This window comes from Natator depressus, chromosome 6, assembly GCF_965152275.1.
Source record: "Natator depressus isolate rNatDep1 chromosome 6, rNatDep2.hap1, whole genome shotgun sequence".
Lineage (NCBI taxonomy): Eukaryota > Metazoa > Chordata > Testudines > Cheloniidae > Natator > Natator depressus.
In genome coordinates this window covers 17,660,210-17,680,455 of record NC_134239.1, presented here as the reverse complement: position 1 = coordinate 17,680,455, position 20,246 = coordinate 17,660,210, and the positions used below count along the sequence as shown (strand labels likewise).

Here is a 20,246-nt window from a genome sequence, read left to right as displayed (position 1 = left end):
TCATCTCTTCCCTTAAGATTGCAAAGCAACAGTAGCTAGCTACCCTATTAAAATAAATGAAGGTCTCTGCATTTCCATCCAGTGTGCATAGTTCACTTTGTTATTAGGTAGGGACAATAATAGCAGCAGGACCATATTTCTTCACAGAGGGCCTGATCCAACTCCCATCAACTTTCCCAGTGAAAGTTGAATCAGGTGATATATAAATAACCAGTGTCAAAATTAATTTTAAATCTTGAGGACCTCTTTGTTTTAACATTGGTTTAGTGCAACAGGGGATGAACAGAATAGCCTTCAACTAAGTAATACATTGCTTTGCAAATGATAAAGCTTTGTGAATAAATCTGTTTCTATTGATTCAGAGTAAACTAAGAGAAAACATAGAACCAAAAAAATTTGCTACACTGGGGTTGTCTACATTCAATCTCACTAAAGATTTCGGGCTAGCTCAGCACCCAACAGCTCCCTCTTAAACACCTACCCGGCCAGATTTTCAAGGTGTTTAGTTTCTAGTTCCTGTTAAGAATAACAGGAACTGCTGCAGGGAGCTGATATTTTTTAAAAATCTAGCCCTAAATCATTTAATGCTAGTAAGTGAGAAATGCCAGTAAATTAGGCCCCCAACCTGGGATTAATCTTGACTTTAACTGGAATTGCACACGATCGGCTTTTCTCAGCATCAGGCTTCCTGTGAGCCCGGACCTACTCCAACTGGCTACTTTGATCATTTGGACTGGTTTTTGTTATTCATTTATTTTTAGTAGCCAGGGGTGGGATCCACGAATGGACACAGACTCTGAGCACCATGGTGCCTAGAAAAATCACAGGAACAACACTGTGATCCACAAAGCCTGAGTTAGGCACCTAGACTCCCTATACAATGAATGGGGGGAGAGAGGTGCCTTAGATTGCATTCCACAAAACCAGCATTGCCAGGGGGGAAGCCACTTCCACTAGCCAATGGGAGATGCTGACAAGAGGGGTGTGAGCTAAGACTTGCCTCTCTCTCGGAGATAGGCACTTAGGTGTCTCCCTGTAGTCTGGACTTCTCTGCTTGTGATCTGTGAACTGGGAGAAGCTAGGTGTTTGGCCACTGTCACATTTGGAGGCTGAAACAAAACCAGGACGAGGCGCGCCCCTCCCCAAAGCCATTAACCTAGAGGATAGGATACTCACCCGCATGTGGGAGACCTCCAGTTCAAGTCCCCCTTCCACCTGACAGGCAGAAGGCATTTGAAAAGGTATCAGCCCTTTCTCAGGTGAGTGCCCCTAACCAGTAGGCATAGAAATATTCTAACTCTTTCTCTGGGCTCACTTAATATTTAATTATTTACTTAACATGGAACAACTTCAACAGGAAAGACTGAGGAAACCCCTTCTGAGACTGTCCCATAGTCCGGAAAGGTGGAAGATCCTTGTTTAAATACCTTCTCCCCCTCACTGGAGGTCTCCCCCATCCCAGGTGGGTATCCTAACCACTGGGCTAAAAGTTATCAGGGAAGTCGTCGTCGTCCTCCACAGCAGACTGAGCCGCTCATACACTGATCCAGTGGCGTGCTACGTACTCTTCGGGAGATTGGAGCAGCCGGTATATCTCTCAGTACCTTGGGGCAGTAATAGTGAAGGAAGGCATAGTAGACCACACTTTGTCCAAATCAATGCTTAACTAATGTGAAGTTTTACCACACGTTGGTAATCATGGCTGTGCCCACTCCCACCATTGCTACCAGTGACACAGAGGCAGTGCTTTGAGCATCACGTTACAGAAGTATCATGTAACATCTTAGTGTAGATGCAGCTGCACAGTCTGCCAAGACCGGAATTTCTATTTTAAAAATAAGGCAAAAAAAATAAAACGTATGGGGAAAAAAACCATACAAATACAGGGACCAGGATACTGCCCGCAGGTTGTGTGTGTTGGAGTGAGCAAGCCAGCAGAAGTTGTGAACATGACCTGAGAGGAATCAAAGAGACAGGGCTTCTTGGGCACAGGTCCCTACATAGCAGACTTGGGGGTTTCCTAGCAAGGAACCGCCTGCTGTTTTTCTCCTAGCATGATCAGGCAAACAAAATTCTGCCTTTTTTTTTTTTTTAAAACAAAACGTGATTGCAGTATACTTGCCATATTATCAATTGCTCCAGTAGAAACAATCATTAACACCCTGAAGGTAAGTTAACTGTTGCCCTTCTTGGGCTGCACAACATTATAGCTGTATGACCAGATGAGGGTTCATTGTTTCCACAGCGCTCAGCTCTCTCCTCATTTCTTCACTCATATTGCTACACCGCAACCTATGGGATGGGGATGAAAAAAGTATTAATTTTATCAGATACAAAAGGAGCGATCCAGCTCCCAATTCAAATGCTCCCTGAGTCCACAGTCTCTTTGAAGGGCAACCTACCACACACACTTTCATTCAGTAAGAAAGGCAATGCGTATTCAGCAACTATGCAAGTGAGGGCATTTAGTCATTGCACAAATTCTGCAAAAATCTCTGCACCTTCCTCCTTAAAAGGTATGTAATACCCCTTCATCTGGTACCTGAGCCTGCACGTGCAGCACATCAGATGGCTCTATCTTCTCCTAGCCCCAGCAACTTCTGCAACCCTTCACCTGACTCTTTCAAGTCACCTCTCTCATACATTTCTACATCAGCATCCCACTGACCTTCTACAGTCTGAAGAAGGTCCTGAAAATATTAGAATGGAGCAGGAAGAGGTTAATGGGGGTGGGCGGGGGAAGGTTGGCTCTCAAAGGCCGGCTGAGGAGTCAGCTACAGCACTGAACTCCCAAGGGTTCCCCCTTTTCCTGCCTCACATGCTCCTTGCTCTCCCATTCCCAAAGCCCTGTGGAGTTTAAAGAGTTTTACAGCATATTTGGCTTCCAATGCATGTTAAGAATTTTTAAAAGTGTTTAAAACCTAACAATTTCCTTAATCTGGAGTTAAGGTTGAAAGAAAAGATACGTTTTTACCTTTTAGTTACTTCTGAGAACTTTGCTAACAAAATAACTAAAAACCCAGGAAATTCAGTTATGATTAAATTTAAAAGAAACCAAAGCGTTTTTAAGTGTGGAGATGCACAGATAAGCCTATCCATATAACACAACTCTGCCCCCATCAACAAAGTTCTGAGAACAAAGACTCAGAAATAGACTTATTCAGCTGAGAAATAGGCCAGACTCAAGAAAGTGTTTCCCCAAAGTAATTGTAGCCCTCCCAGGACTTCATCACACACACACACACCTCAGTCTTTATTGAGCATAGAGTAAGACTAAAAAAGATGGACCATGCCAGTGAAGCTCCTTCTATATGGGTAAGGGAAACTTCATTTTCCTGAGGTCATAAGACCCTCCACAGAGGGTCCCCAGCAAAGTTCAACTAAACTTCCCCTACAAGAGTGTTCTGTTCATGGCATGCAAACAGAAGTTAAATAAAAACAAAATTCTCTTTCTGGAGCATTGGGCAACATAACATTTCTTAAAATCCAGAACCCTAACGCAGAAGAACCAACACAGAGAGAGAGAGAGAAAAGCCAGGCTGCTCCCTAAGGCAGAGAGGCACAACTCATCCCACCATGCTCTAGGCTGGCTCTTTACAGATCAGCTGCTCAAGGCCCAGATCACATGCTTCCCTACAGAGCCCCTCTAGGCTGCAAGCTCGACAAGGAAACCCTTTACAACCTTAGCGATAGCTTGCAATGTTACCACAGTTTTCACTACCCCACATCATTTCCTAAATAACAAACACAATAAAAAAAAAAATCACAAGTTTACCTTTATGGGAGGTCTGTGATTTCCCTTCAGCTGTTGGTGCTAATCAGGAAGAGCAAGTTTGGCTCACCCCCAGCAGGAGCACCTTTTGCTGTCCCCCTCTCCTAACATTGTCTGGTACCAACTCCTCTCTCCTCCTCTGGCTAACAACACCTGTAATATTTTTTTCTAACTTCAGAGGCTGTAACTGTGCTGGGCTTCTGTCTGATAATCGTTGGTCAATGTGCCTCTACATTATCTCTCCTTTTACATCTCACTGCTCCCAGTATTTGCTTTTCCACACCTTTTCCCCCACCACATCCTGCCCCTGTAATTTTGTACCAACATTGTCTGCCCTAGGCAGACAAACCTGGGAGGTTAATGCTGTGGGTTTTTCCCTGTTTGCGCTCTTTCATGGAGTGCTCTCAATGAGTCTGGTCTAATACATAACCGACATCTTAAAAACAACTCCACTGGGAGTTTTCTGAGTGGTAGACTGGGGGGTTGACCTATATGAGAACAGGAGATCCTTGCCACTTGGGCTTTGCAAATTTCCTACCATTTTTGGGTAATCCTTATTTCAGTGACTGCACAAAACACTCTGCCAATCCATTTGAAGCTGGGTGACAGGTAGCTGACCTAGCACGTTTCACAGACTTTTGCCATAGAAATGTCTGGAAATCCTCAGAAATAAATTGTGAACCATTATCTGAAATGAACTCCTCAAGCAGGTGGCAAACATGTTGCAAACCACTTTCAGGTGTTTTCCAGAAGAGGTTGTTCTCATGTGCACTACCTCTGGCTAGCAAGAATACGGATCATTTGCTTGTTTTTTTTTTCCTGCAAAGTCAATGTATACCCATTGGCAAGGCTTTAGAGCTCCCTTCCATGGATGACATGGTGCCTTTTATGGCATGTTTGGATGGCTATTACAGGAGTCACACTGGCCACACTTAATCAGATGTCAAGATTTTCCATTGTTGAACACAGACTGCTGCTGCCATGTTTGCTGTATTGCCAACATTCTTTACCAAGCAGTATATTATTTGGATTCCATTTTTCATCTCCAATTTATACAGTCACCTTAAAAACTAGGAGCGTAAACAAATCACACTGCACAAGAGGACAAGAAACAATCCACAAACTAGAACAGCAGCTCAGAAGATATGCGCAGGGCCCACGATCTGGTGATGTGGCAAGAGTGGGGTTATTCAGTTGAGCAATGCACTTCCTTCACTTGCAGGGACTGCCTCCATGGTCTCAAGGCTCTAAAAGAAATGGCAGGTAAAGAAAGCTAAGGACTCCAGGCAGGAGAATTACTAGCCTATAGTTTCTTCTGTATAAAAGCACATCACGGGGATACAGTACGGTGATGGCCCATTGAAACCTTCATGCAGGATAGAGGGCTGGCTTTTCCCCTCTGTCTGTGAAGTTAAAGCTTTATAAAGATGTTCATAGCAAATGACTAGTACTATTAAATTCCACTGAAAAAAGCCAAGAGTAAGCAAATAACTCATCAAAATAAAAAACTTATGGACTCTGAGGGACAACTCCATTCAGAACACACCACACAACACCACACCAGAGCAGAGACAGCAGCAGCCTGCAAAGGAGGCATGGGGTGACAGCCTGAACCTAGGTCTTTAGGTTTTGGTTCGCGTGCTAAGTTTGTCCAAAACCTAAAGACCTAGGTTCAGGCTGTCACCCCATGACTCCTTTGCAGGCTGCTGCTGTCTCTGCTCTGGTGTGGTGTGTTCTGAATGGAGTTGTTCCTCAGAGTCCATAAGTTTTTTATTTTGATGAGTTATTTGCTTACTCTTGGCTTTTTTCAGTGGAATTTAATAGTACTAGTCATTTGCTATGAACATCTTTATAAAGCTTTAACTTCCCAGACAGAGGGGAAAATCCAACCCTCTATCTTGCATGAAGGTTTCAATGGGCCGTCACCGTACTGTATTCCCGTGATGTGCTTTTATACAGAAGAAACTATAGGCTAGTAATTCTTCTGCCTGGAGTCCTTAGCTTTCTTTACCTGCCATTTCTTTTAGAGCCTTGAGATCGTGGGGGCAGTCCCTGCAAGTGAAGGAAGTGCATTGCTCAACTGAATAACCCCACTCTTGCCACATCACCAGATCGTGGGCCCTGCGCATGTCTTCGTAAAAACTAGGGAAATTCACAGATTTTAAAAAAAAAATCTGTGTGTGCTGTTAGTTGAGGTTGCTCTGTTCTGCTTTAACAACGTTTTTCTCCAGTGCTGAAAAGCTAGGAAATAAAAACAAAATAAAACACTTTTGTTTCTCTAACAACATCAGTATAAAAATGTATTAATTCTTACCTATTGCTATCCTCCTTCCACTACACACAAGGCTTTATAAACTATTATACAGCCTTAACTCTGACATATGTACAAGAGGAACACACATTACAAGTTGTTCTCTTTTCCTCAAAGAAGTCTCAAAAAAAACCATATCTTAAAAAAAGATTATGTACTTTGAACATGTCTATTAAAACGCTAACAAGGAACATTGAATGACTGTCCATTCAGTAACACTATCTATCCTGTGTACTTAATGAGGCAAGGAGCCTGTAGAAAATAAAAAGAATTTGTGATCACATAATTAAAGGTTTTATCACGATGCCTACACACCAGGAGGCTGAATTAACATTGTAAAAGCAACTTCAATTCTGGCATTTCCTAAACTTTAAGAGCTTAACTTTTCAGCTTTAATATTCCATTTTTGCCTCGTGGGGTGTTTTTTAATGTATCAATAATTGTACTAGCCCAAAGTCTCCACAGAATTTATCTCCCTTTATCTGAGTCCATCTTTCATCATTTTGTTTCATAACGTCCTCTTGTATTTGTAGATTTAGAACACGTAGCTGAGTGTCATGCTGGATTTACAGGGAACTAAGCTAGTTGTCTGAAATTTTGTGAACAAAGGAACATTACAACAATTTATAACTGCCTGGCATGTATGCTGAACCAAGCTCTTCATGTTCCTGATGTCTGTCTTAACTACACTTGCCAGTGCTGCTAACACCTGTGAGGGCTGCTGCCTAGAGAGAAGGGCAGGCTTGCACTAAAGCATGAAGAAACTGGGCTACCTGACAGACAATCCTGACCTATTTGTCCCTGCTTTCTCTCTTTCTTTGAGTCTTTCTTTTTCCCTTCCAACTTTGTCCCAGGATTAATTATCCTCATGGCGGTAAATGAGAGGAATGAAGGAAGAGGGTTATTTTAAATGATGACAGGATCCCAGACTTGCATTCTGCATCTGCCTTTCTGAGGAAAATATAAATGGAGCAGATTTTGATGTTAGAACCTCATGTTCCAGTATATGACATCTAGTATATATAACATCTAGTATATGATCACACTTTTGGTCTGTCTAAAGATGGCCGATCAACACAGCCCCGTCTCTCTCTTCTCTTCCCCATGCAGGTTAGTGGTGCTGATCAAGGGTTGGTACTGCATCCGTTGTAATATTGCAATCCTAGTAGCAAAAGTGAGAATCAGGATTGTATTATTTTAAAAGACACTAAAAGGAAGCCGATCGTTACTTACCTTATTTTCCTGAGCTTGCAATTTTGGTCTTTCAGTTTTTCACACAGCAGCTTCAAACCTGAATATCCCAGGTTGTTCTCCCCAAGGTCCAGCTCTGTCAGGATCTGATTTGTACTGAGAACAGTGGAGAGATCGCTACAACAATCAGCTGTAAGATCGCACCAAGAAAATCTAGAAGAGGCAAAAATATTGAGAGGGAAGTTACTCCTTATTTCTTTCTCCCACTGACATCAATAGGTGTCTAGACAGATTCTTATTCCTGGATGTAAAGATAAGTCACAGGGCTCCAGCAGGAAGCCATGTGACAGTAAGCAATAAAAGTCCTCTCAGTGGATTCCTTGCCACATGCACCTGTTAAGTCATTTTCCATGTATTCCACAAGTGAAATTCTGTGAATGAGGTGTTGACTGTAGGTCATGAGAAAAGGGCTGGGGAATCAACCTGCAGAAGGATGTGGCTGGAAAACTGGCTTAAACCTCTCTCATTGCTGCACAGAACTCTTGTTCCCTTCTGGCTAAGAAGATGGAGTCACAGCTTCTGTATCAGCTCTCTTTCTCCAGAAATGTTCCTCATTGCCAAAACTAAAGGAGTACTTGTGGCACCTTCGAGACTAACCAATTTATTTGAGCATAAGCTTTCGTGAGCTACAGCTCACTTCATCACATGCATAAAGTGGAAAATGCAGTGAGGATGTTTTATACACACAGACCATGAAAATTGGTTAGTCTCTAAGGTGCCACAAGTACTCCTTTTCTTTTTGCGAATACAGACTAACACGGCTGCTACTCTGAAACCTGTCATAGTGCTAAAACTGTGAGCCTTATGTTGCAGGAGTCAACATCCCTCACACCCAGAGACAAGCTACCTGATGACTATGCACCTCACTCTTTATCTCCTGGTTTTCAAAGGTGCATTTGACATTTTGGAAAGGTACAAAAACACGAGCAGTGACCCTTAACACTACATTACCGAAGTTTTGTGGCAGTGAATAATTGTTGAAAACCAGCACTCCTTGTTTTAATGAGAGAAACGTATTTCAACACTACTTTAGCTTACATCTTGTTTCCTCTGTGTATGCTACATCCAGTTACCTCTATGTGAAGATTCTAGATTGGTGTAAGTGAGACTTGACACAATGCCTACTGAAATGAATTGTATCAAAGCAAATCTAAGTATAAAGAAGCCCAACTGAGTGCAGCAATGATGCACGTGCCTTGGTTGTTCTACTGCAGTATTCTTTGTTTTCTTTTGGGACCCACAATATCTTTGTTATCTTTCCACACTTGGAGAAAATGTTATTACGTCCAAATGAAAAATCAGGGAAGTGCTAGTAAAGTGCATCGGTCCTTTTCAGCATCTCTCTCAACGTGCATATTTTGATTCCTGATCATGTATTGCTAATTTCCTTTATTTCAATTTAATTAATAACTGAAAAAAGGCACCTGTCCAAGGCTTGATATGCCTTAACAAACCAGCAGCAGCAGTTGTCAAGTAATCATTTCAACAGGAACTCAGCCACTTACAAAAGCTCCTTTCCACCCCTTTATCATTCTGGGAAGCGTATCTTCAGCCCTCTGCAAAAACCCTACAGATGTTTTTTGAAGCATACCCAGAAAGTCACCCAATTCAAGCTATTTCTAACCAAGCAGGGGCAGCAAGTCCCAGAGCCCACCAGAGAACTGCCTGCCAGCCACCCCCCCCCCATCCTTTTATAAAGGGGGATCCAGCTGAGGTGCCTCTGCTGAGCATGGCTGTGGCAGTCTGGCCTGGGGATAGAGGTGATCCCTCAGGCAGACCAGTCCTAGGCCTTGTAGGGCTTTACAGGTCATAATCCATACTTTGAAACTCCATCTGGAGACCAAAGAGCAGCCAGTGGAGATCCCGGAGCCCTGGTGTCATGTGCTCCCAATCGAGATACCGTTCTACACCAGCTTTAGACTCTCAATGGGTTAAGGTGTAACTCTACAGAGCATATTGTAATAGTCTGATTTTGAAAGAACAGAAGTATGGATAGCAATGGCAAGGCCTACATCCAAAAGGAAGGGTTGTAACCTGCTAGCCAGACACAGATGATAGAAAGCTTACTGAGTCACTGCTGTAACATGATCATCAAACAGCAGCTGGGGTCTAGAACTATCCCTAAGTTACAAACCCTAGAAACTAACAGCAGATGTTCTCCTCCAATCAAAGGAATTGATATTATCTCAAATGCGTCCTCCATCTTCTTCCCCCAACCTACCATCATCGCCTCAGTCTTGTCTGGGTTAAGCTTCTGCCAGCTTGCTCCCATTCATGCCACAATCTAGTCTAGACTCTGGCTGAAGCACTGAATTGTATCATCTGAGTTAGATGGAAGAAAGACTTGTAGCTGGATGTCATCAGAATACTGAAAACACCAAACCCCATGCCTCTTCACTGGACTCTCCTCACTGCCCCACTGACACACTAAACAAGATGGGTGACAGAATGGCCCCACATGGCACCCCATACCTAAGAGCTCTTCAGGAAACTGTAAGGATCAGGCCCTTTTCCTGTAGCATATTATAAGGCCTGTAGCCATATTGTAAGTCCTAAAAGCCTACAGCCTTTGTCTGCAGCCAGATTGAAAGAGCCGCAGCTATTAGCTGAGTAGCAGAAAGTCACATCCTCTCATTCAATCTAAGTTACATTAAAATAGTGTAATATCAGGCTGTTAAGAAAAAGAGACCCAGTTCTAATGGCACCCACTATCACCAGATAAAGAAACAGATCTTAAGATGGTTAAAGAAAAACTTGATTTGATGCATTCTGTCTGACAAGAAATCACTTATCAATAGTGGGGGCTGTGAAATCCCCATTTTTTTATTGTTTTGTCATTATGGTCCCCACTTCCCTATTGTTTGTCTGTATGATCTGTGTCTGGTTATTTAATTGTTTCTGTCTGCTGTATAATTAATTTTTCTAGATGTAAATCAATGAAGGTGGTGGGATATAATTGGTTAGAGAATTATGTTACAATATGTCAGAATTGGTTAGTAAAATTTTAGTAAAGTAATTGGTTAAGGTATAGCTAAGCAGGACCCAAGTTTCACTATATAAACTGGGGTCCAAGAAGGAGACCAGCAGAGGGGAAAAGAAGGAAAAGAAGAATAAGAAGAAGGAAAGACCTGGAAGAAGAACTCACCCCCAAAATACAGCCTAAGACCAGAGCTGACAAGAATCCTCCGCACAACCGTGACGTGCAGCAACCAGTACCCAGACGAGACTGACCTTGCCTGGCCAACAGGGAAAGTTCACCTGCCTGATCAGGATTGGTGAGCATAGCATTGTATGCTTAGCGTGTGTATTCGGCTTGCTTGGTAATTGTTAATAAATAGAGTAAGGATATTACTGTGTAAGGCTCCTTCACTGGTAAAAGGTCCTGCAAACCCACAGGAAGTTACGCCCTGAGGCCTAGGAATTGGGTACGGGTGGGTATTCAAATTAACAGGGTTATGCCTGAACCCTAAAAACAGGTAAAAGTGGGTGCCCCTACAGTGTGTGAGTGACAGAAAATTTGTGCGGGTAACAGAAGAGGAGCAATAGACCACAACTACTCGTTGAGATCTGAGAGAAAAGAATGAAACCACTGAAGAGAAAGAATAGTAAATATGGCAGGCGACCAGCTTGGCTTAACAGTGAAATCCTTGCTGATCTTAAACACAAAAAAGAAGATTACAAGAAGTGGAAGACTGGACAAATGACCAGGGAGGAGTATAAAAATACTGCTCAGGCATGCAGGAGTGAAATCAGGAAGGCCAAATCACACCTGGAGTTGCAGCTAGCAAGGGACATTAAGAGTAACAAGAAGGGCTTCTTCAGGTATGTTAGCAACAAGAAGAAGGTCAAGCAAAGTGTGGGCCCCTTACTGAATGTGGGAGGCAACCTAGTGATAGAGGATGTGGAAAAAGCTAATGTACTCAATGCTTTTTTTGCCTCTGTCTTCACGAACAAGGTCAGCTCCCAGACTACTACACTGGGCAGCAGGAGGAGGTGACTAGCCCTCTGTGGAGAAAGAAGTGGTTCAGGACTATTTAGAAAAGCTGGACGAGCACAAGTCCATGGGGCTGGATGCACTGCATCTGATGGTGATAAAGGAGTTGGTGGATGTGATTGCAGAGCCATTGGCCATTATCTTGGAAAACTCATGGTGATCGGGGGAGGTCCTGGACGACTGGAAAAAGGCTAATGTAGTGTCCATCTTTAAAAAAGGGAAGGAGGAGGATCCTGGGAACTACAGGCCAATCAGCACCACCTCAGTCCCTGGAAAAATCATGGAGCAGGTCTTCAAGAAATCAATTTTGAAGCACTTAGGGGAGAGGAAAGTGATCAGGAACCGTGAGCATGGATTCACCAAGGGCAAGTCATGCCTGACTAATCTAATTGCCTTCTATGACGAGATAACTGGCTCTGTGGATGAGGGGAAAGCAGTGGACGTATTATTCCTTGACTTTAGCAAAGCTTTTGTTACAATCTCCCACAGTATTCTTGCCAGCAAGTTAAAAAAGCATGGGCTGGATGAATGGACTATAAGGTGGATAGAAAGCTGGCTAGATTGTCGGGCTCGGCGGGTAGTGATCAACGGTTCGATATCTAGTTGGCAGCCAGTATCAAGCGGAGTGCCCCAAGGATCGGTCCTGGGGCCAGTTTTGTTCAATATCTTCATTAATGATCTGGAGGATGGTGTGGACTGCACCCTCAGCAAGTTTGCAGATGACACTAAACTGGGAGGAGAGGTAGATACGCTGGAGGGTAGGGATAGGATACAGAGAGGGACCTAGACAAATTAGAGGATTGGGCCAAAAGAAATCTGATGAGGTTCAATAAGGACAAGTGCAGAGTCCTGCACTTAGGACGGAAGAATCCCATGCTATGCTACAGACTAGGGACCGAATGGCTCGGCAGCAGTTCTTCAGAAAAGGACCTGAGGATTACAGTGGATGAGAAGGTGGACATGAGTAAGCAGTGTGCCCTTGTTGCCAAGAAGGCTTACGGTATATTGGGCTGCATAGGAGCATTGCCAGCAGATCGAGGGAAGTGATTATTCCCCTCTACTTGACACTTGTGAGGCCACATCTGGAGTATTGCATCCAGTTTTGGGCCCCCCACTACAGAACAGATGTGGACCAATTGGAGAGAGTCCAGTGTAGGGCAATGGAAATTATTAGGGGGCTGGGGCACATGATTTACGAGGAGGGGCTGAGGGAACTGGGCTTGTTTAGTCTGCAGAAGAGAAAAGTAAGGGGGGATTTGATAGCAGCCTTCAGCTACCTGGGATGATTTGATTGGGGATTGGTCCTGCTTTGAGCAGGGAGTTGGACTAGATGACCTCCTGAGGTCCCTTCCAACCCTGGTATTCTATGATTCTACCTGAAGGGGGGTTCCAAAGAGGATGGAGCTAGGCTGTTCTCAGCGGTCGCAGATGACAGAACGAGGAGCAATGGTCTCAAGTTACTGTGCGGGAGGTCTAGGTTGGATATTAGGAAAGACTATTTCACTAAGAGGGTGGTGAAGCACTGGAATGGGTTACCAAGGGAGGTGGTGGAATCTCCATCCTTAGAAGTTTTTAAGGCCCAGCTTGACAAAGCCCTGGCTGGGATGATTTAGTTGGTGTTTGTCCTGCTTTGAGCAGGGGGTTGGACTGGATGGCCTCCTGAGGTCTCTTCCAACCCTAATCTTCAATGATTCTACGATACTGGTCAATAATTAGCAAGATTGTCTGTATTGAGTAATGCCTCCTTCAAAGCAACAGGCAGAGAGGTATTGACAATCTCCATAAGTGAGGGACCCAAGTACTTCCTCAGAGGCCTTCACCAGCCTGGAAGGCCATAGATCCAAAGTACAGGCTGAAACATCACTCACTCAATACCTCCAATACCTGAGAGAGCATCACTGGCTGAAACTCTAGCAGAAGACCATTTGTTCCCTCAAGACCTTGTTCTGCCACCACTGAAGCAGAGGGCCAGTCCTTAATTTGATCAATCTTGTGTGCAAAGTAGTTTCCTCACAACAAGAAGGACTCAGATCTGCTACTAAAATGAGACAGGCTGGATTTATCAGACTATCTACCACTGGGAACTAACCTGTCTGAGATTTTGCGGATGCTATGGCAGAGATAAAAAACTTTTCATGGCATCCCACACAACCAAGGTTAGGAGTTTTTATAAAAAAAATCTTGATGCTGCAGCCAGAGTTGGTATGAGACACTCACCACTGGTTCTCTAGCCATTTTTTAATCTAGTAAAATATGGCCAAACCGTGCGGCAGTGGGTCTCTCTCCCTTCCACAGGAAGGGTAGTGGTGCTAGTCCAGTACTGGCAGTGCATGCAGTGTGGTACTGTAATGCTAATTGCATGAGCTAAAATTATGATGGTATTATTTTAACAGGCACAGACTAACTAACAGACACCGCTGTTACCTTATTTTCTTAAGTCTGCAGCCTGGATGTTTCAGTCTTTCACAAAGCACCTTCACTCCTGAATCTCCCAGTTGGCGATTCCACTTCAGGTCCAGCTCTGTCAGGACCTGATTCATACCCAGAGCAGAAGAGAGATCCCCACAACAATCAGCTGTGAGATCACACCTAAACAAACTGCAGGAACCAAAAACAAAGAGGAAAATTACTTCTCATTTCTTCCCTGCTCAGTTTTTATCTACTGATGTCAATGGGAGTCTAGAAAGAGTTTATTCATTCTGGAAGTGTAGATTAAATGATATTGCTCTTGTAGGATGCTGTAAAGATGCAAACACTGTATTAAATTGCTACATAAAACAGAAGCATAGGTCTGAGCACAGAATATAGTGTTGTGAGACTTGGGGCTGAGGGTAGCGGGAGAGTCAAGTCCAGCCACTTGACCCTGATAACTGCTGGGACTTCAGCCCATCTACTCAGTGCCCATTGAGAGGTGTCCATTGGTCCACAATGCTTTCTGATAGGGTGGGAACCAGATCTTTAACATTTTTAGGTAGCGTGCCTCATCTGCACCTGGAGTGCAGGATTCCAACTGCACCATTAACCCTAAGGGACAGGTATGAACTGCTGATGTGTGTGTAGGGTGTGGGGGGGGGGGCAAGGAACAAGCAGTTCAGTACAGAAAGAAGGATTACCAATGAAACCCTCCAAATTAGCAGGTTCTCCCCTCCTAGGGTGACCAGATGTCCCGATTTTATAGGGATAGTCCCGATATTTGGGGCTTTTTTTTTTTATATGGGCTCCTATTGCCCCTCACCCCTGTCCCGATTTTTCACAGTTGCTATCTGGTCACCCTATCCCCTCCCCCCACAAGCTGAGAGAGACAGAGAACTACTGGCTATAACACAGAGGTAGGTAACGAGGACTGTGATGGAGTTCAGGGGGTAAAGAGTTTGGGTGACACAATTCTAAGAGTTTCACTGCCCTCGATGGCTTTTATAAGCAGCGTTATCCCCAGTCCATCAGTCTCATACCCAGGCTAGAGGATTCCTTCAGTGCATGAGATAATAATATTTAAACCCAAGATTGAGAAGTGTCAGATCCAATTCTTCAATTCAGGACCATCTTTTTAAAATTCATCATTTCCAAACAGAACAACATCTTACAGGCTGCACCCATGTTGCGGGGCAGTGATATGTCAAGTGCTGGAGACATTCTCAGCTTTCAGAATCTCTGTGTACCTGAAAGGAGATGGCATCACACATGACCTGCAAACTCTTCACATAAAGTAAAGCCTGTAAACGCTTACCCCAGTGTCTGCAGTTTACAGTCTGGATGTCTCAGTCCCTTACACAATTGCTTCACCCCTGCATCGCCCAGTTTATTCAAGTTCAGGCTCAGTTCTATCAAGGTCTGGCTGGTGCTGAGAACAGAGGAGAGCACCCCACAACAGTTGGCTGTGAGACCGCACTTATCTAACCTGCAGGAGAGAGTAGCACAGAGAGGACATGATCACAGCTTTTGTTTTAAGAAGTAAAATTGCCTTCTAGCCCATCTCCCTAGCCAATGAGCACTGAGACTAATAAGAAGCCAGCTTGATTGTGGCTTCCCACTTAAGCCACATCACTCACCCTTCACTGTTGTCCAGTCAGCATTAAGAATGGTCCAGCTGTCTAGACCTCAAAATTCTGCCATTGGCCAGTTAACAAAAAACTTTGGAGTTTGACTTCCTGTCTAAGCAGCACGGACCCTAGCCCTTTCCACAGACAGCCAAAATTTAGGATGGATTGATGGCCACCCCGTGGTTCCTCCCATTCGCCCCTCTCTCTCCGCCCCACAATCATTTCCTCTGAGAGATGTCATTTCATGGTCAGAAAAAGTCAACCACCAACTCCTGTTCACCAGCTGTGTTTCCTCAACACATCTAACTGGGTTTTAGGTTTTGGGTTTTAGACTCCTTCGGGAGTATAGATCATTATGAAAACATAGTGCCTCTGAACAGCTTGTCTGAAACAAAGTATTATTTATCCATCCATAGGAACATAAACTGGGAGGAAAAGAGTTAAAACTATAAAACCCTATACACGTCTTACCTAGGCTTAGCATCTCCCTCATGACTGATGTAGGCCTGACATAGCCTTGATTACCCCTCCCCACATCTTGTTCTCCTGGGGGCCTTACAGCCTGCTACTCTGCAGACCTTCTGCATCCTCTGTCTCAGAGGCTCAGCGTTTATACACTTTCAAGCTCTTCATGCAAGTCTTCCTGCTGGACCCCATGGAGTTCACAAGATGGGACCTCACTCACCCAGCCAAATCCCCTGATTCCACACTGGTGGAGGTGAACTTCAAAGGAATTAACACCTCCATCCTCCATATGAGTACCAGCAATTGGGGCCATCTACAGTCATGGTCTTGGTTACCATTTAGCAAGCAATACAATAACCAAACTCTCACACAGACAAAATTAATACAGATATCTCCCACGCACTTCAAAGAAGTTGGGTATAGCAGGTCCATCCCAGCAAATGTCAGAGGCTGCCTCTAGTTGTGGCTGTTTCACATCAAAGTTTTGTGTGGAAGGAAGAGTGATTTGTCATCACCCCTTCCTCTTCTCCCCAGCACATTAGATTCGGAACCTAGGGGAGGGGCCAGTGTGGGCCATGCCAACGCGCGGGCAGTCACATGACCCACTTCGCCCTCCCATGTGTCGCCCCTGGCTCGTAAATCAACAGCCTCCATTAGCTAACCTGGTTACCCCCTGCCAATGAGGGATTTTTGCCTACAAGACACTTGTTTTGTCTGGACAATTTTTTAATGTCCCAAGTAATAGAGCTACTAACATATCGGTGAGGAGACTCTTCCATGGGCTAACTGGATATTTCAGGCGCATCACTGATCTAAAGCAAACACCCTTCAGTCAGATATGCCTCCCCCACCTCGTGCCTTCATGCATGATTTACTCATTCTCTCTCCCCACCCTTCCCACTCTGAATGGGACAAGGCCGACTCCCTGCCGGGCAGTGCGGAGGGGGAGAAGTGGAGCCATCAGCAACTGATCATTTCAGAAGGGGAAAGGAGCTGCTGCATCTCCTCCCACCCTGCTCAGTGAGGCCCCAGCGACCTCCCTCCTCACGAGGGTTCAGGAAGGTGAGTGCGCACTGACAGAGAGAATCTGAAGCTCACTGGCTCCTCCAACAGGGAAGAGAGTAGGAAAGCGGACAGTGCCATGACCCATGCACAAGGGTGGACAGAAGGTTATTGGCAGATGGCTCATAGCTACACATACCCGTGCCTGAAGGGTGTCCTTCATATCAGGTACCTGAAGGGATCTGGCAACACACACCAGCTACACATCCTGTCAGATTCTTAAAGGGCGCATGAAAATTCTTACCACAGTTTCTGCAGTTTGCAGTCTGGATGTTTCAGCCCCGTACACAGCCGCCTCACACCAGAATCGCCCAGTTCATTTAAATTCAGGTTAACCTCAGTCAGGGTCTTTCTGGTAGTGAGAACAGAGGAGAGCTCCCCACAGCAATCAGCTGTAAGTTCGCAACCCCACAATCTGCGAGAGAGAGAGAGAGAGAGATGGAAAATAACTAACTCTGTCTTTCCTGTCAACATCTCACTGGACTTCTAGAGAGGAACTTTTCTCAGGCAATAACATGCCGGTGCTGTGGTACTGGGAGAATCATAGGCTATGTCTGCACTGTGGGACTGGAGGTGTGATTCCCTGCTTGTGCAGTTGTACCCATAGTAACTCAAGCAGAGCTAGGACACTCAAATTAATGCAGCTGTGGTGGTACAGTCAGCAGAGGCACAGGCTAGCCACCCGAGTACATAGGCTTGGTATATGTCAACATAGTATATAGACCTATCCATCCTCTAATTCACTCACTTCTCTGCATAAATTATCCATGTAATCCATCCATCAGAAAACAACTACTTCCTAACCCAGTGGTTCTCAACCAGGAGTACGTGTACCCCTGAGCGTACACAGAGGTCTTCCAGAGTACATCAACTCGTCGAGATATTTGCCTAGTTTTTACAACAGGCTACATAAAAAGCACTAGCAAAGTCAGGCCTTGGCTACACTTGGGGGGGAGGTTCGAACTAAGATACGCAACTTCCGCTACGCTATTCGCGTAGCTGAAGTCGGAGTATCTTAGTTCAAGTTACCTGGCCGTCCTCACAGCAGCGAGTCGACCGCGGCGGCTCCCCCGTCGACTCCACTCCACTTACTCCTCCTGCCGAGGTGGAGTACAGGCATTGATTTATCGCGTCTAGACAAGATGTGATAAATCGATCCCCGATAGATTGATCATTACCCGCCGAGCCGGCGGGTAGTGAAGACGTACCCTCAGTTTCATACAAACAATGACCTGTTTATACTGCTCGATATACTATACACTGAAATGCAAATACAATATTTATATTCCAGTTGATTTTGTAATTATATGGTAAAAATGAGAAAATCAGCAATTTTGCAGTAATAGCGTGTTGTGACATTTTTGCATTGTTATGTCTGATTTCTGTAAGCAAGTAGTTTTTAAGTGAGGTGAAACTTAAAAACAAGACACATCAGACTCCTGAAAGGGGTTCAGTGGTCTGGAAAGGTTGAGAGCCACTGTCCTAACCAATTTTCCTAAAGCCCCCTATCCCTGAGTGTTCTGTTTGTACAGCACCTAGCACAATGGAGTCTCAGTCCAAAACCAGGACTCCTAGGTGCTATGGTACTACTAATACCAATGAGGGAAAGCCCAAGAAAATTGAGTCTTACAGCATGGTCTGAAAATCACCAAAGCTGAGTTATCAGACCTAAGGTTTCAGGACAGCGTGTTCAAGAATAAAGGGCACTTCACAAAAGACACTAGATCCCTTCCTTTTAAACCAGCTTAGCTGAAGTTCCTCCACCGACTGCAACTGTGGTGGTATCACATGAGGAGAAGGCTCCAAGAGAGATGACATGTGCCCCAAAAGCATCTAGTTTTCAGTGAAGAGACTGTCTTCCTTGGTGTTCATACAGTGCCCAGCACAGTGAGGCTCCACTGGGCCCTCTGAGTACTCTTGTCACACAAATTTAAAAAAAAAGTTAAGCGCAATACCAATACGACACTGAGAGTCACAGAAAGGTAGGGCTGGAAGGGACCTCAGGGGATTCCATCCCCCTGTGCTGAGGCAGGGTTAAGTCAACCTAGACAATCCCTGGCAAGTGTTTGTGTAACCTGCTCTTAAAACCCTTCCATGACAAGCATAGCACAACCTTCCCAGGTAATTTGGTATAGCAGCCTCAGACTGCAGAAAACCAGCTGGTACTTACACTATTTTTTGCAATCCGCTATTTTGACATTTTAGCCCTTCACACAGCAGTTTCACTCCTGAATCTCCCAGTCGATTCCACTTCAGCTCCAGTTCTGAGAGGGTCTGGTTGGTACGGAGCATGTGGGAGAGAGACCCACAACAACCAGTTGTGAGACCACACCTCTCCAACCTGCAACAGCCGGAGATAAACAGAAGAAAATCACTTATTTCTGCTCAATTCATTGTGTTTCACTCACTAAGGTCAAAAAGCATCTAGAAAGATTTTTTTCTTTATTCTGTAAGGTTAGAGTTGTGTTGCTTAGGAGGATGAAAGTCTTGGGGAAGAGAACATCAGAGTCCTCTCCTCTCTGTGAAACAAACCAGTAGTTGGGACTCTCCTTTCACATGATGTCATGGTATCCTCTTGCACTAAGGAACCCCAATTATTAAGTATAGACAGGTACCAGTAACGGGGGATTCAGTTATTAGAAAAATAGATAGTTTGGGGTTTGTGATCATCAAGGAGAACCGCATGGTCAATTGCCTGCCAGGTGTGAAGATCGCAGACTTCAAGACATCTCAATAGACTTATGTACAGTACTGAGGAGGAGCCGGTGGCAGTGGTAGATGCACAGATTCTGACGTTGCACTCTATATGATTTTATGAAAATATGCTAATGAGTGTGAATGTAATGTAACTGGCATATGCTTTGTGCAAAAGGTCTTTTGTAAGGTATCATTACAAAGCTTATAATCTACTGAGTGTGGTCCTCCAATTTGTATAAATGTATCACTCTTGTATCTGAAACTAGAAATATGAAATATAACTCTGAGGTCCTATTATAGTTATACAAAGTGTGGGCCATTAATGGGGGTTTGGAATCTTGATGGCTCCCATCAACCAGGACAATTGACTGTGGATGGCTCTGTTTGCTTGCAGGCCTTCCTGTGAGTCAGGCTGGGAAGAATGAGGGCTTGAAATCTTACAGTGACATGTGATCACGTCACCTGAACTGGAATCCATCTTTAACCTGGCGCTTTTCCATTTAGAAGGAGGGGTGGGAACCCAGAGAGGCACAAAGGATTCCCGCCTTATGCAAAAGATATATAAGGGGGTGGAACAGAACAAAGGGGGCTGCAATCATGAGAAATCCCCTAGCTACCACCTGAGCTGGAACAAGGGCTGTACCAGGGGAAAGG

At 44.5% G+C, this 20,246-nt stretch overlaps 1 protein-coding gene across 1 annotated transcript in view; it reads right to left on the bottom strand.

Annotated features, from left to right (window-relative positions):
* Positions 1-251: 251 nt before the first annotated feature.
* LOC141988751 (NACHT, LRR and PYD domains-containing protein 3-like) overlaps positions 252-20,246 on the bottom strand; it is a 37,334-nt gene continuing 17,339 nt past the window's right edge. Inside the window, exons 7-12 of the mRNA XM_074954686.1 lie at positions 19,066-19,236; positions 17,140-17,310; positions 15,056-15,226; positions 13,753-13,926; positions 7,317-7,487; positions 252-2,292 (exon numbers count right to left, since the gene is read on the bottom strand). Coding sequence (XP_074810787.1) covers positions 2,205-2,292; positions 7,317-7,487; positions 13,753-13,926; positions 15,056-15,226; positions 17,140-17,310; positions 19,066-19,236 — 946 coding nt within the window. The 3' untranslated portion in view covers positions 252-2,204. The remainder of the gene's footprint in view (positions 2,293-7,316; positions 7,488-13,752; positions 13,927-15,055; positions 15,227-17,139; positions 17,311-19,065; positions 19,237-20,246) is intronic.